Source organism: Rhinolophus hipposideros, assembly GCF_964194185.1.
Source record: "Rhinolophus hipposideros genome assembly, chromosome: 18".
Taxonomy (NCBI): domain Eukaryota; kingdom Metazoa; phylum Chordata; class Mammalia; order Chiroptera; family Rhinolophidae; genus Rhinolophus; species Rhinolophus hipposideros.
In genome coordinates this window covers 22,209,420-22,228,443 of record NC_138064.1, presented here as the reverse complement: position 1 = coordinate 22,228,443, position 19,024 = coordinate 22,209,420, and the positions used below count along the sequence as shown (strand labels likewise).

General features: G+C 38.0%; 1 protein-coding gene across 1 annotated transcript in view; it reads left to right on the top strand.

Moving 5' to 3' along the window:
- Positions 1–1,990: 1,990 nt before the first annotated feature.
- TSPAN13 (tetraspanin 13) overlaps positions 1,991–19,024 on the top strand; it is a 34,747-nt gene continuing 17,713 nt past the window's right edge. The window contains exon 1 of the mRNA XM_081079167.1: positions 1,991–2,453. Coding sequence (XP_080935293.1) covers positions 2,391–2,453 — 63 coding nt within the window. The 5' untranslated portion in view covers positions 1,991–2,390. The remainder of the gene's footprint in view (positions 2,454–19,024) is intronic.

Below are 19,024 nucleotides of genomic sequence, written 5' to 3'. Positions count from 1 at the left end.
CCTTCTTAAGATGGATTTGCGGTAATCACTAGGGCTCCCATCTTCTCAGTTGGTGCCTTCTGGATCGATAAACCTTTCCCTACTCCAGACTCTCACATTTGACTTTTGGCTTTTTGAAGTTTTGGGCACACTGACTTTGGACTGGTGACACTTGGATTATACATTGTCACACTAGTGCACATGTGGGCATTAAAAGATGATTAAATGATCAACTAGTTTCTCTTTATCTGTCTCTATAGCAGTCTTCCTTTGATAGCCCATCCACAAGAGATAAAAGCAACCGTGGCTTTTTCTTCCTAAGACTGTCTTGTTACTTCCTGGATTTTAGTTCCTTTAGATGTCTTTGGAGCCTCAGTTCTCTGATACGTTTTTTTGAAAAGCTAAGATTTTGTAGCTTATCTAGCTGCTTGTTAGCATGGACTAAATGGTCTTTTGTAAAATTCTATATTCCAATACTAAGGAGAAATCCACTATGTGTGTTTTCTTTACCAATTTGCAGCAGTTTCTCTATTTTCCTTATTAAAGGCCACAACTCCTGTCAGACAGCCCTCCTACAACTACAGCCCTTATCTAGCTTATGTAACTGCTGCCTTAAGTTGCCCCTCAGACTTAAGGAAAATCATAAGCACCTGTTCTTGCTAGGTCTAAGCTGATTCACCATCCATTGTTGACTTCCTTTAATCTTGTCCATACTTTTGAAAATAGTCCCTTAATTATACTCTTCTCAATTATGCTATTTGAATGAGCTGTCTCCTTCCTACTGGATTCCTGATAGGTGGCATTTCTTTGAGAAAAAGAAAGAGATTAAACTTATAGGGAGATCGTATATAATATTATGAAGAAGGCAAAAAGAGAGTGGCCATAGTTGGTTGAGTAATGTTGAAGTGGTGGCAATGTTGGTGACATCCAGGAATGGGAAGAGAAAGGATAGATCTCCCTGCTAATAAGCCTTTTTTTTTAGTAAGCCTCTGGCTTTTAAAATCGAAAGCCAAGCACCAAAATATTGTTTGGGATAGAGGGTCATTTTCCAGATTGATTTTTGGAACACTTCTTGGTGTATACAAAAGGTTAATATGGAAAACAAAAGTTAAAGAATCAGTGGAGGCTTCTTGATGTGGTGGGGTTTGGGAACGTAAGAAAGGGATAGAAGCGGGAGCAGAGAATTCCAAGGACACAAATTACTTTAATAAGCTGCAGTGTTTTATTTAACATACATTTAACATTTGCTATCATATAATTTTCTTAACATGAACACTTAGGTTCCATGTAAGATTCTGAAAATGCCTTTATAAGATCCTTTTCTGGTAGAAGGTACTATGAAATAATCAAACTTTATTGGTTCCTGGAACACAGTTGGCATTCAAAAACTGTTAGATCTAGTAATACTAGTTGACATTTCTTGCCAGGCACTGTGCAAAAAGCTTGACATATTGTTATTATTCCAATTTATAGGTCAGGAACCTGAGGACATATGATGCATTTCTACGGTAGACAATAAAGTGACAATGAATTTACTGAGATGAAGACTGCCATTTAAAATTTTTCAGTTATTTGTGGAAAAAACTTTATTGAAATTCAGAATTGGATGACAAAAATAATCTTGATTTTCTTTTGCATGCACTTATACATAAAGTTTATTAGTATTTTGCAAATCCCTGTAGGATAAATCTGACCTAATAAGAGTCACAATTATCTTACCTGTTTTCGGAGTCAGGAATTTCATTTTCTTCTTTTATTCTTTCACTAATTACCTTCCTTTCCTTTTTTTCCATTTCATTCTCTCTTTTGAATCTGACATTCATTCATTTATTGCTTCATTTATGCCTTCCTTCCCTCCTTCATTTATTTAAACAAGGCCAGGTGCTTAATTTTTCAATCTCATTCGAAATGGTGCCACGTCATCCGCCGGGGCCGAGAACTGGGAGGTGCTGTCACGTTTCTCTCTGCCTGCTTGATCTCTGTCGAGCCCCGCCCTCTTCCCCTCACCTGCTCCCCAGGAAAAGCCAGCGAGGCCAAGTCACAAGCTCGAGCCTGGGGCTTCCTACCCTTAGCCCCTGGGCCGCCCCGCCCCTTCCAGATCCCGGGTGGCTGAGCGCATTTATTTGCATATTTCTACCTTTGTTCCTGCTGGCGGCCAATCAGCGCGCGGGGCGAGGTGGCGGGGGGGTGCTGGGCGGGGCTCGGGCTCCAGCTGCAGCGGCCGCAGGTTCCGGAGCGAGTCTGAGCCGCCACGGGTGCGCGGCGTACTGCTCTCCGAGCCCGGGGCCCCCCACCGGTGGCCGCACTGCTGCCTCTCCTTGGCTAGGCCCCGAAGGCGAGGACAAAGGCTGTCCGGGAGGGTCTCCCGAAGCCAGATTAACCTGCAGTTGCGGGAAACTACAGGCTTCAAGATGGTTTGCGGGGGTTTTGCGTGCTCCAAGAACTGCCTCTGCGTGCTCAACCTGCTCTACACTGTGAGTATCTCGAGCCGGTTCCTGTGGGTCTGGGGGCTTTGCACCTGTTCTGGTGCTTCTTCGCTTCCTTGTCTGGCCAGCGACTCTCTCACTTCACCCCGCGCCCCCTTCCCGTCTTCCCACGCTTGGCGCCCCCGGGCCTAGCCATCAGTCCCCGCCCGCCACCAGGAGCCGGCCCTTGTCGCAGTCTCCTGCTTTCTCTCATTGTGAAGCCGCGGTCTTGCTGGCTGGCTGGCCTGGTCTCTGCCACATTGCTTTATTCCGCCCCCCCACCCATCGCCTTGTTTTCAGTTATTTGACCAGACCTTCCCACTTTCCTCTTCTGCAACTCGCTCCTGGCTTCCAACCCCATCTGGGACGGGTTTGGGGGCGAGAGAGCCGCCTCGGGTTTGAGGACAGATTTGCAAAATAGCTTGATCTGAAATTGGCAAGGAGGCTTGTGGACCCTGTGCGCTTAGCGTAGCTCTACGTGCTCCTGTGATTTTAATTGAGGCCGTACAGGAGGTTCACAGGATATCCGTACCTTCCGAACTTTGTTTCGTGCTTACATAAAGGGGTGTCTTTTTTTTTTTTTTTTGGACTGTTTTGCTCATACTGGATGCTTTTTCCATATGTCTTCCCCCATATCAATATCCTAACTCCATTTTAAGCAAAATCTTCTAGTAAATCCCCGAGCCTCCACCCAAATCGTTTTTCCCCTGCTAACCAACGTGGGCCTTTTAATTTTAACGTTGCAGTCTATCTTTGGTTTTTGAGGAGCAATTCTGGTTGAACTGGAGGATGGGAAAAGCAGGCTGCCCTTTATTGATTGCCTACCACGTCCCAGGTTTTACATTCGTGATTTTCGTCCATCATCACACCGAGGACCGACAAAGAGGCATTGTCTAAATTTTACCCTTCAGATAACAGACCCCAAAAAAAGGGTCTTAATAAAGTTTACACAGCTGGTAACTAGAGAGTCAGGAATAGAACCCAGGCTGTGGAATCCAGATATTTCCACAGGCCCTACCAGAAGGAAGAAACTTACTCTTCTGTCATCATCCCTCCATCATATAGCCTTGCTCCCTTCTATAAATACACCTGGAGTTTTGCAGCACCCACCCTGAAAACAAACCCAGCTCCTCTGCAATAGCGGTGAGCTAGGCCATCTGTGCAAGCTTAAATTACATCTTTGGAATGGAGGCTGCCAGTGTGGTCATCAACAGGGGAGAGGCTGGGTCAGTTTACCATTACTGGTCCTTTGTATGTGAACAGGATTACAAAGCTTTCAAGGCAGGACAGAAACTGGAATCACGTATGCTGTTCTGGTTAGTCAGGAATCCAGTCAACATGCTCACTAATGGTAGACTTGGGGGGAACAATTCTAAAACACCTGGTGGTACAACTCCTTGTAACTGGAGATCCATGGCAAGTTTCAGATCAAAATCCACCTTTGTCTTATCTGAAGCATGCTTATCACATTGATTATTTATTAAATGCTGACCAATTCTCCAGGTATTTTATTAGCATGGATGGCCTGCTTAGAACTTCAGATTCCCCATTTTGACCCCTGACTTCCCCCCCCCCAATGATTTAGTCACCTGTTCACCAGACACTTAACCTTGTAGTGTTTGCTTAACACACAGTACAAGGTGTACTTTGCATACTTAACTTGACTGAGAGATCTGTTTAGGTTAATTTGCGATATGTATATTTTAAAAAAGGGAAGTTATTTTTAAATCTAGTTCTGTTGCTTTCAAGGTATATCGGTTCTTGCTGTATTAACTGTGTATCAGAAAAGCAAGGAGAAAGGTGATTCTACAGGAACATATTAAGACTTTTATATCTATTCTTAATTATTGACCTTCAAAGTGTATTCTATTGATTTTAATAGCTATGCAGTAAAACTTAATTGGATATTCATAATACTATAAAAATGGTTCACCTTTTTAAATCCTAGACTTTTTAGACAAAAGGATATTTCTTTAAATGAATTAATGTCTACTTAAACGTTGTGAACAAGCTAAAATAATTTCAGCAGTTTAAATTAGAGGTAAACAAAAGGTAAAAAGTTGGATCAGGTTTTAAATAGATGCTGAAAATGCTGCACAGTTACTATTTAGATTCTGTGTTTTTCCTTATCGCTCCCTCAGCATTTTAAGATGAGAAATGTTAGGTGATTTGGGGTGGGGTTAAGGTTGAAGACTTGGGAGACATTTCTTTTTAAGGCAGGAATAGGAGGACCCTTTGTAGGTTCCAATCCCACCTGAGCCACTGCCTCAAAAATATGTTCCAGGTTGCAGGGTTAGGTCTGAGTTCATTTCGAAAAGTGTGCATACAGAGTGGCAGGGGTAAAGACCACAGCCTCCCTTAAGCGTCATCTCTATTGAAGTATTTTCTTGAGGAACTTAGGACTCTGTTAGCCAAACTGTTCACATACTCTGGTGGCCTGCTGATGAGCCTGATATTAGAGCAGAAATTCTGATCCGTCCAGGAAGCATGTCACTAAAATAGGTTGGAAGGACCATTCCCCCAAACTTGTCGTGGATCTTTGATCACAAGCCAAAGGTGCAGTTGATTTTTAATTGTTATTGTTGCTGTTTATGGTTTGGTTGTTTAATAAGATCCCTAGTACTGAGCAACTTTAAGTGTAGTGAATATAGTTCATAGGTATGGCAGGCTCTTTTGCACCTTCCTGGTGTTCTAAGAAAGAGAATGACTTGCTTCCGAATGTCCCACGTTTAAAGAAACTGAAAGTTTCTTCGCTCAGTGAATATTTATTGAGTGTCTACTATGTGCTAAGCACTCTTCTCAGTATGGGAATACAGCAGTGTATCCAACTGGGCTTTAAAATTAATCCTTTATACAACCCTCTTTTTTATTTACTGTCTTTTCTACGTATGATCTCGAGCTTTATTCAGTCAACAAACATTGTCCTCCTGTGTGCATTCTGCTGAGAACTGTGGGAAATAATAAACACATACAAAGACAAATACCTACTCTGTTAAGATAAGATCTAGTTGAGATTCATGGAGTGGGAAAGTTAAATGGTACACTATAAGGGAGGGACTGACTCTAGGTGCCATAACATTTAGGAGAGTTCTCTGTGGGTCCAGGAAATCAGGGGAGTGAAGGTCTGATTGAATCGAGGAAATGTATAATAGAAATAACGTGGATCTGTTTTACACTGTTTAGGATAGAAATACAAATTAAAACTACTTTGAGAAAATGATTTATTTTATCTTTAATAGATTATTTAAAAATAATTTTGATTGAAAATATTTTGACAAATAGTAAAAACCAACTTTTTAAAATTATGCTTAGTGATTTGTGGGGAATTTTAGGAAATATAAAATAATGATATATTACAATATGTAACATTTTGAGATATATAATATATCTCCTTGTACGTAAGCGAAGAAAACACTTGTAGGAATTGCACTGTTGAGATCTCTCTCTCTCTCTCTCTCTCTCTCTCTCTCTCTCTCTCTCTCTCTCTATCTATCTATATATATATAGATATATATATACATATATCTATATATATATACACAGAGGGTGCCAAAAAAATGTCTACACATTTTAAGGAAAGGAAAACTGTATTAATATTGTAATACTCAATATACTAGTATACCAGTAACAACAGATGAATGCAAGTCACGTTTGACTTCTGCAATTATAAGAGGTGCTCAAAGTGGTTACCATCAGCATCCAGACACTTCTGATTACGGTGAACTACTGCTTGACCAACGTGTCCACTGCTTGTATACATTTTTTGGCACCCCCAGTGTGTGTGTGTCTGTGTGTATGAATAATTTTAATTAAGAGTATAAGGAACAGAAAATAAGTTAAAATGTGGTCTTAACATGAAAAGGGCAATTTCAGAAGTTTCAGTTTTGTCTTTTTCCATATTCATTCTTTGTTCTAAAATTTTTCCAAGTTCGTTTCTATTGATTTTTTTTGTTTGCAATTTTTTTCCGATACCTTTGAGTGCTTTGGTAAAAATCCCCATGCAGCATCAAAAATAATACTGATTTACATTCATTCTAAGACACACATTTCAATATCTCTGAAATTGAGATTGTCTTAGATAAAACATTACATATTTATCTGATAAAAATAGATCTATTCTTGCAATCTGTGAGTAGAAGAAGCACTGGATTTGGGAATAAAGCTCAAGTTTGAGTACTAATTCTACAACTTGCTTGGAATGTAATCTTGGGCAAATAGTTTTATTTGAGCTTCAGTTTTTTGTTTTTGTTTTTTAATTTATAAACTGGTGATGATATTTTTTATTCTTCCCTTATAGAGTTGTAGTGGGGATAAAATGAGAGAATGTAGGTAAATGCTTGGGATGTACTACAGAAAAAATTAAGTTTTTACAGCTTCAAGTGGAAAAAAAGTTGAATTATTTTTAATTTCAAAATTATAAACCTGCATGTTACAATAAAAACATTTTCAGACTATTGGGATTACTGACACTTAAGGCTCGTGTTAATTCAAGCAGGTCCCACATAGGCAAGAGTTTATACCCTCAAAATAGTAATATTAATCTTTCTGTTGTAAGGAAGAAAAATGACTGACATACAGTAAATATAAATTTGGAATGATTTACCTGAACTTTTTTTGTTTTTTTTTGAGTCTTATTCTGGTAGACTGCTCTAATTTTGTTTAGTCTCAACTCTAAAATAAATGAAAAGCACTAGTACTTAAGCCAAAGAAAAATCTACTTGTTTCAATTGCTTCAAATTTTTTCATTATTATTTTTCAAAATTATCATCATCTTTTTTCAAATTTATTCTTGTTTGATATTTTTGATATTTTAGTGTGTGGTTAGGTTTATGTTATTTCTTTCTCTGCCTTTGTTCAAACTACTGAATGAATTTAAAAAATGATTTGCTATTTACAGAGCCTGGAACTTCCACATGATATTATTCTGCTGGTATTTATAGACCGCCTTTGTGCCAACTATGTTTGTAAAATTTCCCAACTTTTGATTTGAAAACACAATAACAAAAATGTGCCATTTATGCCATTTCTTACTTGAAATGAGGTTATCAACTTTTCACAAAGTTTAACTACATAATTAAGAGGCATTTACAAAGAAACAATTTTGGGAAAAATTGTATTTCAGCCCATATTTGAAAAGGGAGATTTGAACATCTCAGTGGCTTAATATTACATACAGTTTTTAGGTGATTTAAAAGTGGGCCATCGTCACTTCAAACACATTTGAATTACTGGTGAGGACAGGCAAGGTTGAATTCCTCTTCCTTTTTTATCACATTTCATGTAAATTCATCCTCCAAACTGTCTTAACATGGTAAAATGAATAATTCAAGCCCACTTGGAATGGTGGATGAAAACTCTTGGAAAATAAACCCAAATTCTTCAACATGCCATTCATCATCATCTGTCAGCATCTACTCCTTCCATTTGCATCTCTATATATTTCAGCCACACAGGATTCCCCACATAGCTTGCCCTTTCTTGACTTTCTGTCTTTGCTGACCCTCTGCTGTTAACCTATAATGCCTTGCCTTGTCTTTGTAAGGTTATTCAAATAAAGCCTCCTATTTCTTTAGTCAGAATGAATTGTTTCCTTAAATTTTCACTTGAGAATCTTAATACTTGAATGCCACCCTAGCCAAATTCAATTAGGATTCAGGGAGAGCAGGAGGGTGTGTGGTTTTCTTCAAAAAGCTTTTTGATAGCTTCCTAGCTAATTCTAAAGTACAGCGAGGTTTTACTTTTTCTTTGCCATTGACCATGCCAATGCTCCATATTGTAGATAGCTTTGTGCCTGTATTTACCCTCTAGCTGGTCCATTAACCTTTTCTTGGCAGAGATCGTAGCTTTCTCTGTTGTGTCCATCAGTGAGTGGCATCTTATTTTTTTTTTTTTTTAACACAGAACCTGTATGGTCTGAATACTTCTTGAATTGAATTTGCAAATTGGCCGCCCCTCTTTTCACCAGCAGTAAAACATACCTAACGGTGTATAAAAACGATAATTTAGTCAAAATTGTATCTAGAAGGCAGCCAAATATTTTAAAACACATAAGTTAGCATTAGGTTAAAAATAATAAGTACGAATTACTTTTACCTCTCTACTGTAGAATCTAATGTTTCTTGAAATGCTGTTTTTTCCTCCCTCGTTGGCCAACCTTCTGAGGTTTTCCTATAACTTTTCCCATGAGCAAAGCTACTTCCTATAAAATTGTACTACAATCCTAATTGACTCGGGTTCTTTATATTAGTCTGCTATATTATTGTTAGTGTAATATAAATGTATTGTAAGATGAACCCAAATAATTTTCTTTCTTTTATTCATTTCAATAATAAATGCTAATTGAGCATCAACAGCAGTGAACAAAACCCAAACCACAATATCCTGCCTTCATGGATCTTACATCTATGGGAGGAAGATAGATGATAAGCAAAAAAGGAAATACATTATACATTATCTTATAAGGTGAAAAAGTGCTATGGAGAAAAATGGAATGAGAAGAGTGAAGAGTGGTGGGGCAGTGGAGTGGGTAGGGGAGGATAAGTGCTTAGTGGCATGTATGGTGGTCAGGATTAGTTTGCTTGGAACAAAGAGTTGAAGGAGATGAAGGATCAATATCTGAGAAAAATATTTAAGGTAGAGGGAACGGCCTGAGGATTGTTCCTGGTTTTTGCTGGGGAGAGAGGAGTCCAGTGTGAATAGGACAGAGTGAGCAAAGGTTGGTAGGAAATGAATCAGAAAAGTTCTGGGACCCAGGTTATGAAGGCCTTCAGAGCACTGTAAGGACTCGAGCTTTTACACCAAATGAAATGGGGAGCTATTGATGCCTTTGTGCCTGATTTTCATTTAAAAGATTGTCTGGCTGCTGAACTGAGAATAGATGATAGCTGGCAAAAGTGGAAGCAGTGAGATGACGTATCAGGCTATTCATTGCAGTACTTCTGGCAAGAGGTGATGGAGGCTTGGACTAATAATGGCAATAGAAGTAACAGAAATAATCAGATTTGGGGTGTATTTTGAAGGTGGGGCCACCATAATTTCCTGATGGACTCGAATGGGGTATGAGAGAGACAAGTCATAGATTACTCATGATTTATGATCTAAGCGACTGGCAGGATGGATCTGTTTGTTGTTAACAGGAATGAGGAGACTGTGTTTGGAGCAGGCTTTGGGAGGAAAAGAAAGGGTTCAGTATTAGATGGGATGCCAGTCAAATACCTAAGTGGAGATGTCAAGGAGCAGTTAGACTAAGAACAGTGGAGTTCAGAGGAGAGGAATAGCTGGAGGTTTACATTCAGGGAGCGGTTAACATAGAGAATGGTGTTTAGAATTGAGACTGGATGAAATCAACAAGTTAGTGAAGGTAGATGGAGAAGAGCAGTCGTCCATGGATTGAACCAAAGGCACTCTTAAAATACCAGTTTCGGGAGACAAGGAGGAGCCAGCAAAGGAACCTGAGAAGTAATGGCCGGTCAGGTTAGAGGAAAACCTGGTAAATTTTGGAGTCCTAGAAGCAAGTGCAAACTGTTTTAAGGAGATGGAATTGAACATCTGTGTCAAAAGCTGCTACGTAAGATGAGGACGAAGACTTGATACTTGAATTGATCAATGAAGAAGTCATTGAAAAGGGCAATTACTCTTTTATTCTTCACATCATAGACTATATGGCCCTCAATAATAAGGACCTGCTTTCTTGAGTGCCCAGCACAACCCTGGCATATGGTTGGCATTTGCTTGAATGAAGGAATCGGTGCAGGGCTGTTCTACCCATTACTCCACCTCTTGTCTCCCAGACTGCTCCAAAGAAGCGAGGGAGAGGGTGGGTTGGAAGTTTGTTGGCAGGTGTGGGTGCCACCTCAAACTAGTCATTTTTGGAAAATGACAAGTCAAGGTCCCTTACTTTAGATTCCCTTTGTATAATTTCTTCTCAGCACATGTTATGTACTATGCATTTTGTGCCTAATAAGTATAAAATAATCTGCTTGGCACCATGGAGAACATAAGAAAAAATATATGGCAAAGGCATTTCAGGCTTCCTGTGTCATTTGAAGAATGAAAATGAAACCATCAAAGAACTGAGGTCTTGGCTTCCACACTAAATGTCTGGATATTTAGCAATATCTGGATTTATTTATAGAATTTTCAAATTTTCCATCCAGATGTTTGGCATCATGGAAACACGTGCTTGATCATCACTGAATTGTTCTTCAGTTTTCCACATTAGGCAGGCGTTCAGAGGGACAGTTCCATGTTCACGTGTGATTTCTCATGATGAATGGTCGAAGCATATAGAGGGCAGATCGTCTGGGGCCTTTGTGTTCTTTACACATCTGAGGAAGCTGTGTTACATTTTGGGGGTGGAGCCCTACACCTTATTACTGTTTTCCATTTCTTACCCTCCACTACCACCACAACTTCTCTTTTGCTTTTGTGCTGAGAAAACATTTTTGAATAATTGAACTACAAAATCAAATCCAGTGTTTTCAAATGTTCCTACATTCCTCTTTCATCCTCAAAGTGATTCACTTACTCTGATAGAATTTGGATGCTCACAAAAAAATGTAGCTGTTGTAGAAATAATTTCTTTGCATCTTGTTTTTGAAATGTGCATATTTGATGAAAGAATGAAAATCTCTTTAATCGGTTATATAGAGACGGAATAATCTGGAACGTCATTAGGTTGGATTTCTTCTCCCCAAATATTGTACAGGTTAGGGAATTGTATAGGTATGGTCTTTAAAGCATGATGAGCAATCTCATGAGCTTTTTCATTCAGCAGTGTATTTGGAGTACCTCTTCTGTACCAGGCTCTTAGCCAGGTGCTGGGAATATCACATCAACATGTGTCTTGATTGTATGGCACTTAAAGTGTAGAGGGCTCGTTGGAAGAATTCAAAGTATGGCTGGAGGTGGGGAAGAGTGGTTAGTGAATTACCCCGAGAGATAATCCAGACTCTTTACATTCTTGGATTTGTCAGCCTTGGATTTGAACTGTGTTCTAAGGTTAGAAACAAAAGATAGCCAGTGTGGTATGATCTGATCTTACTGGCTTTAAAAAAAAGACCATGAAAGACCACCATATTAGGAATAGAGTCCAGCTACAGGTAACAGAAACAGTTACTGCGCCTTAAAACAGTAAGCTTTATCATTTTCATGTAGCAACATGTCCAGAAGTAGGTAGTCCAGACTGGGGCATAATTTCAGACGTGTTAATCAAGGCCTCAGTTGTCATCTGTTTTCGTGCCCCATCATCCTTGGTGTGTAACTTTATTCCTTGTCACCAAATTACATCTGCAACTCGAGGCATCATGATTTGTTCCATGCCCAAAGAAGGATGATGCTGTAAAATGCTTTCCCTTGTAAAGCCATCTTTTTTCGTTTTGGAACTGTTTAATTAATGTATTTTGACATATAGTAAGTTGCCCATTAAAGTATACATTTGATGAGTTTTGACATACACACACACACACACACACACACACACACACACACACACACACACATATACCTGTGAACCGATCACCACATTCCAGACCTTGAACATATCCATCACCCTCCAGAGTTGTCATATCCTCCTTTGTAATCCCTCCCGCCTGCCCTGCAACCCCTGCTCCCAGTCTGCAGGCAACCACTGACCTGCTCAGCAATAAAACTTAGGCTGGAATTAAGTTTGGTAAGTGTAAGAAGAATGTTTGCAAAAAGAAGATGGCCTAGGATGTTCTCTGGCTCATTGATTCCCTTGTTTTGTCCTTATAGTAAGAAGTTTTAGGGAAGTCTTTTCAGCTAAGAGAGAGTGCTCCAATTTTTTTAAAGCCCATTGATGAGGTTAAGGATTTGGAGTTAGTCTAGATAGGAAAGTGGTCATGGTGGTGAAGTTAGAGTCACTGCAAATTTGCAGGTATTAAAAAATTTATGATAAGCTCTTGCAAGATGGAGCTTGTGTTAACCACAATTCTTCATAGGTTATAGGTGAGCTTAGAAAAAATGTGTTGGCAAGATAGCACGAACTCTTAAAAGAAATCTAATTTGGACATCCAATAGTTGGATCATCAAGTATAGATGGAACGAGGGGCTCAGAAAAGGTCAGAACTCTCTTGCTCCTTCTATCACTTCTCAGCCCACCTTGTCTCTGCTTAAATTCTTTTTGAGACTAGATATTTACATGTGCAACATAGCCACGGGAAGATTCAGTTTCAATTGTCCTCACAGCTTGCTATGCCAGAAGAATCCGTTTTTAAAAATCTTTCTATATCTCTGGATTATTGTATGAGACATACTGACTGACCCCGTGGATTTATCGCCCAATCCCATGGATGACCAATCACTGTGGATAAGAGGATGAGCGACTGTGATTAATAGGCTTAAATCTTGTGCTTCTGCTGCTGGTAGTGGTTGGAGGGGGCCAGTGAGACTATGTTTAAGAGTTTTATAAGAAATGTACGTGCTGAGTTGTAATGGTAGCATATGTCTACTACAGAGGTCGTTTCTCCTCTGGGCATCAATTTGGCTGGTTCTTCTATTTCTAATCCTAAAATATTCTGGCAACTCCTTAATCACTTGAAAAGGTTATTGTAGTACTTTCAGCACTCACTGAAGCTGAATTGTAAAGGACATGCACACTATCTTTTTTTACTTTGTTCAGTAATGGCAGTGCATGTATCAGTCCAAAAGGTGCATAAATACCTGTTTATTAGTTTTAAACAATTGTATTTGTTAGAGTGATCTCGAAGATAAAGGCTTTTCATCCTGTGTAGGATTGCTTTCTTCCTTACTCCAGGCAATGCACTGTATGCTTTTATGTGAAGGTAGGCATATGTGACAAAATTTCTAGGTCAAGCAAAAGAAAAAGCACAAAATGAGTATGGTAGTCAACTAATAGAAAAGTCGTGTGAGTTAGAGGACTTTATTGTTCTTTTATATATGACTGCAGCTAGGTCTCATAGTGAGTAAGAGAAAGAGATGTTATTCAAATGCATCTTAATGTGGCTACAAAGCAAAATCCACAATTTGTTATGCCTTGTAATCTTTTCTTTAGTATTATATGTAATGTTAAAAATTACTTAAATATATTCTTAGGCACTATGATGTAATCCTACAGGGAGAAAACAATGCACCAAACAAAAAGTGTGCCACAGTTCTGCCTCTGTGTCGTTGGACATGTTATTTGGATACTCTGATTTATCACCTATCAAATGAAGAGACTAGATTAAGATCACTGGCCATTGCTTTGTGCCTCGGTGTTCTGTGAGTTTGCTCTGCTGTGAGCCTGTGTTAAGAATCGCTGCATCTCTTCCACTAGCGCCCACCTGTTTCTTCACCTTCATCAGAAGCTATCCGTGTGTGTACCAGTACTTTTGTCCCCAAAAGTTTAAGATTTGCTTGGGAGAAGCAATGCCTGTTGTAGACACTTGTATAATCTTTCTTTGGCGTGATGATAGCTCTTGTAATCTCTCTTTTACAAGCTCTTTTTGTATGATTCACTTTTGTTTTTAAGAGAAAACAGGAAAGGTTGGCGCTTCCTGTTCATAAAAACATTGCTATCAATGAGTTAACAGATCTATCATCTGTTTTTATCAGCATTCTGTCTCAAAGGAAGGAAACGGTCATAGGTCTAAATTTACTTTATTACAATTGGTCTTGTAAGGAAACTATTGTTATTATTGAACAAAAGATTCTTGCAGTTCCCTTGTCTACCAAATTCTAGTGACAAACAGGCTTTTAAATTATTCAGTTAGAATTAATTTTATTGGAATCAGTAATTTTTAGGCCACTAGTTTGGAAGACTTCATTATAATCCTATTCTCTTAAAATTACAAACCAACCATAACATAGAATTACCACTACTCAAAAATAGTTTCATTATTATCTTTAAAGTTTCTTTTTTAGTAAAAGTTAAAGAAACACTGATAAGCAAATCATAATTCTTCAGTTGTTTTTTTTTTTTTACATTTAAAAAGTGAATTATGACTACTTGGGGGTTTTTTGTTATACAATGTGTTAGAAATACCAGTCATACACAGGAAGACAAGAAAACATTCATGCTTTTTTCAATTTTTTATTTCAATTTTTTTATTTTAAAAAACCTAACATTTTGTGGGTTCATCAGAAAATTGATTAGCTCAAATAAGTTTATTTTTCGACAGTTTCACTGTCCTTGTAATAAATTCAATATTTGTTTTGGATCGGATAGTTAAACCTATCTTCTTTTCCACCTTACAAATGAGAATGTGTATTTGTGTCCATATGTGTGCTTGGGACTTTGGTTTGAGAAGAGGATGATTGAATGGTGTCTTGTTTCACATGTAAGAGTACCCACATGTGACACACCTAGAGCTTTGCTTTCTTTTATAAACAAGTGGAGGTTCAACAAATTATTGCCTACTGACTTCAGGTGTATACCACTTTCTTTTGAAAGCCTTCCTGTTCCCTAAATTATAGGAGAGAATGTGGACAGTACTTGAAAATGTACATATAGGCATTAATGTGAAATATTGGAGAGAGAAATGAGATCTTGTTTTAAGTAGCTGTGTTGGAGGAATAGTGAAAGGAAAGGCTGGATGAGAAAACTTGGACCAATTTACAGAGGAAAGCAAAGCAGAAGAACTTAGAATTGGTGCTCTAGTAAGAAAAGAGCTGTTAAATTTTCAAGTCTAGTTTTATTCAGGAAATATTTCATATACACAGAAAATAATGTAGTGGACTCTTGTGAACCTAACAGCCTAATTTTACAGATGCCAATGTTTTGCCATGTCTCTCTCTTTTTGAGAAGATAGGCATTAAAAATAGTCATAGGTGAAATGCCCATCGGTAGACGACTGGATTTAGAAACTAGGGTACATTTATACAATGGAGTGCTACGCGGCCATAAAGAAGAATGAAATCTTACCATTTGCAACAATATATGGATGGACCTAGAGAATATGCGAAGTGAAATAAGTCAGACAGAGAAAGACAAATACCATATTATCTCACTTATATGTGGCATCTAAAGAAAAGAATAAATGAACGAACTAATCAGAAACAGCCTTAGAGATACAGAGGAAAAACTGAGGGTGGCGAGATGAGAGGGGGGTGGGGGATGAGGGAGAAGGTGAGGGGATTAGAAAGCACAATCAGTAACCCAAAGATTGCCACGGGGATACGAAAGTCAGTTTGGGGAATAGAATCAATAATGTAAAGATTTTGTAGGGTATCCGATGGACACTTGTCTTATTAGGGAGACCACTTCAGGGATGATGTAGATGCCTGATCACTGCACTGTACACCTGAAGCTGAAGCTGAACAATAATGAATGTCAACTAAAATTTTATATATATATGTGTGTATATATACACACACACACACACACACACACACACACACACACACACACACAGACACATATGTAGTTACAAGAAGTGGAGTACAGCATTAGGAATAGAGACAGTGGAAATGTAAAGGCTGTATGCGATGTCAGAGAGGTAGTAGATGGAGGGGGGTTATCACTTTGTGAGGAATATAAATGATAAATGTCTAACTATTACATTGTTTTGTACACCTGAAACTAATTTAAAAAAAGAAAGAAAAATAATAGTCATAGGAATGTAAGGTACAGCATAGGGTATAGAGTCAATATTGTAATAACTATGTATGGTGCCAGGTGGGTCCTAGACTAATTGAGGGATATAATTTGTGAATTATAAATGTGTAACCACTATGTTGTTCACCAGAAACTAATATAAAATAATATTGATGATGGCATCTATAGATGCTTGGCAGACTTTATAAAGGGACTAGAAATTTCTTTTTTAAAAAAGGAATATTTAATGTCAACTATAATTGAAAAATAAAATAAAAACTAAGAAAAACAAACTAAGTGTGAAAGGCCCATTTTCCATCCGCTTTCCTACTTTTCCCCTCTTGAAAGTAGTCACTACCCTAAAATCAATCTTTGTCATATCTAGTTGTTATGCAGGGTGTCATGCGGGATCTCTAGTCTCTCTCCCCACATAAGAACGCAGGACACGGTGAGGCCAAAAAGGAACACCCACGGAGTCATACCACTATAGTCTCACTGGCGGCTGGATTGGAGACTCAGGAAACAGGAGCCACACTATCAGTAACCTGCTGTCCACTTCTCTCTGCCAACCAACCTCACTTGCTAGCTACAATCCACCTCTTTGCAATCTGCAACCCACACTCCGCCACGCCACCTTGCTAGTTTAGCCACAGCAGTTATATCAGTAGATAATGGCTAACTGGTAACAGCCGATGGCCAACTAGTCACAGCTGATGACCAACTACTACCTAAGCCAGCACCTTTCTATGTGAGGTCGAGAGCCTGGAAATTGCTTTCTGGGGCTCTGTCCCCACAGCAATGCACGCTTATATTTATAACAATTTGACCTATTAACCACAAAGAATAGTGGTTAATAATAGTGGTTAATAACAAAGAGTATTGTTTTTGTGTTTTAAAATTTATATGAATTATATGTTTTATCAATATTTATACAATTTTATTTTTTTATATTTGAAATTTATCAACTAAATAGAAATAGATCAGAATCATTTGTTTTCTACTGTGTCAATGCACCAGTTTATGAATTCCCTAGTCATGGTGTTTGAGGTTGTTTTCAGTTTTTTTACTTTACAAACCAGGCTGCAGCAATATTTTGATATATGTCTAGTTGGGTACATGGTGTTTCTCTTGGGTATTAACCCAAGCAGAGTTGCTAGCTTAAGGGATACGTGTCTTTAATTTTTCTAGGTGCTGTCACATTCTGTAAAGTGACTACAACAATTTACACTGCTGTTAGAATGAGAGGTCTAGATTCTCGACATCCTTGGTATCAATAGGCTTAATTTTTGTCAATCAAGTACATGTGAGATGGTTTCTCATTGTTATAATTTTTATTTTCCTGATGTATAATGAGATTTAACATCTTTCATGTGTTGATTGGCCTTTTGGATTCTTTTTCAGTGAATTGCCTCTTAAATTACCTTTGACCACATTTCAGTGTGCTTTTTGTCTGTTTAAATTGATTTGTAGGTGTTTTTTAATATATGTGTATGCTGGAAGTATCTTTAGTCCTAGGCCTATCCTACATTTGTCTGGGTTTGTGTTTGTTTTGTATAGAATTTAAATTTTAATGTGAGTTATGGTGTGGTAGGTAAGAACACAGAATCTGCAGCCAGACAGCCTGGGTTCATGTCCCACTTCTGTTCCTTCCTTGCTGTGTAACCTGGGCACGTTACTTGGGCACGACTTCCCCCATCTGGAAAATGGAGTCAATAGCACTACCTACCTCTTAGGGTTGTTGAGAATATTAGTTAATAAACTATAATAAAGCACTGATAAACTAATATAAAGCACTTAGACTACTTCCTTGCACACAGTAAATGCCCGTTTAGTATTTTACATGCTTTTGGGGGTTCTTGTTTAAGAAATTGTTCTTTCATGGCAAAGTCAAAACATTTTCCTGTATTTTTTTCCTAAAAGTTGAAGTTTTACTTTTTTATATTTAGGATTTAAATGTATGGTATGAGGTAGGGACTACCGCTTTCCTGTTTCAAAATGAGAAGGTCATGGTCATGAGGCTATTAATTAAAGCCTATTCTTTCCCTACTGATTTAGAATCCACGTCTCTCCAAGTCCACACTGTTGACTTATTTCGATCTGTGTCAGTTACTTGGTTTTAATTACTTAACCATTACAATAAGTTCTGATATTTGTTGGGATGGTGTTTAACTTGTTTAGTTCTTTTTCTATTTATATATTTAATTTTATTAATTTTACAAAGCCAAACACATTCAAAGAGGTAGAATCAGACTCAGGTTTTGCAGAGCATGGTGAAAGCAGCAACAAAGACAGTTTGAGACAGTTAGACGGGACCACTGATAAAGGTTGATTTGCTACTGGGAGCATTTTTTATACATACATGGTGCTGGTGACAGTGCAGCAAACACAGGCTTTTCTTCTTAATCTTAAAAATGCTTATAGCTCTTTGGTAACATTTGTTCTTCCATGTACATTAATGGATCATTGTATAAAATTCCATCCAAAACCCTATAGAGACTTCGACTAGAAATTTAATGTGTAGGCTACATTGGAGGTTCATTAATGCTTTATTATATTGACTGTTCCCACCCATGAACGTGATATGTTTCTTCATTTAGTTTAGATCTTGTTCATGTTCTTCAATTTATTTCGCAGTTTTCTTCCTGAAGATCTTACAATACTTTTGTTAGATTTATTTGTATGTCTGATGTTGGGGGTCTATTACAAATTGCATCCTAAAACATGCATTAAGAGATAATTTTTTGGTGAGTCAGCATTCTTTTGATTTTTGTGTATTGATCCTATTTTTAGCAACTTTTCTGGTTCTTACTAGTTTTAATAATATTTGCATTCTCTTAGATTTCTTGTCTAGATACTCCTATTAATCTGAATCCTGACAGCTGCGTTTTCTCCTCATCTTTGTTCCATGATCACTCTTAGAGGTTGACTAAAACCTCTACTACAATGCTAAATATAAGTGGTGATGGCTGGGACCCTTGTCTTATTCCTAAATTTTGAAAGAAATGGTTCTCAGTTTTCATCATTA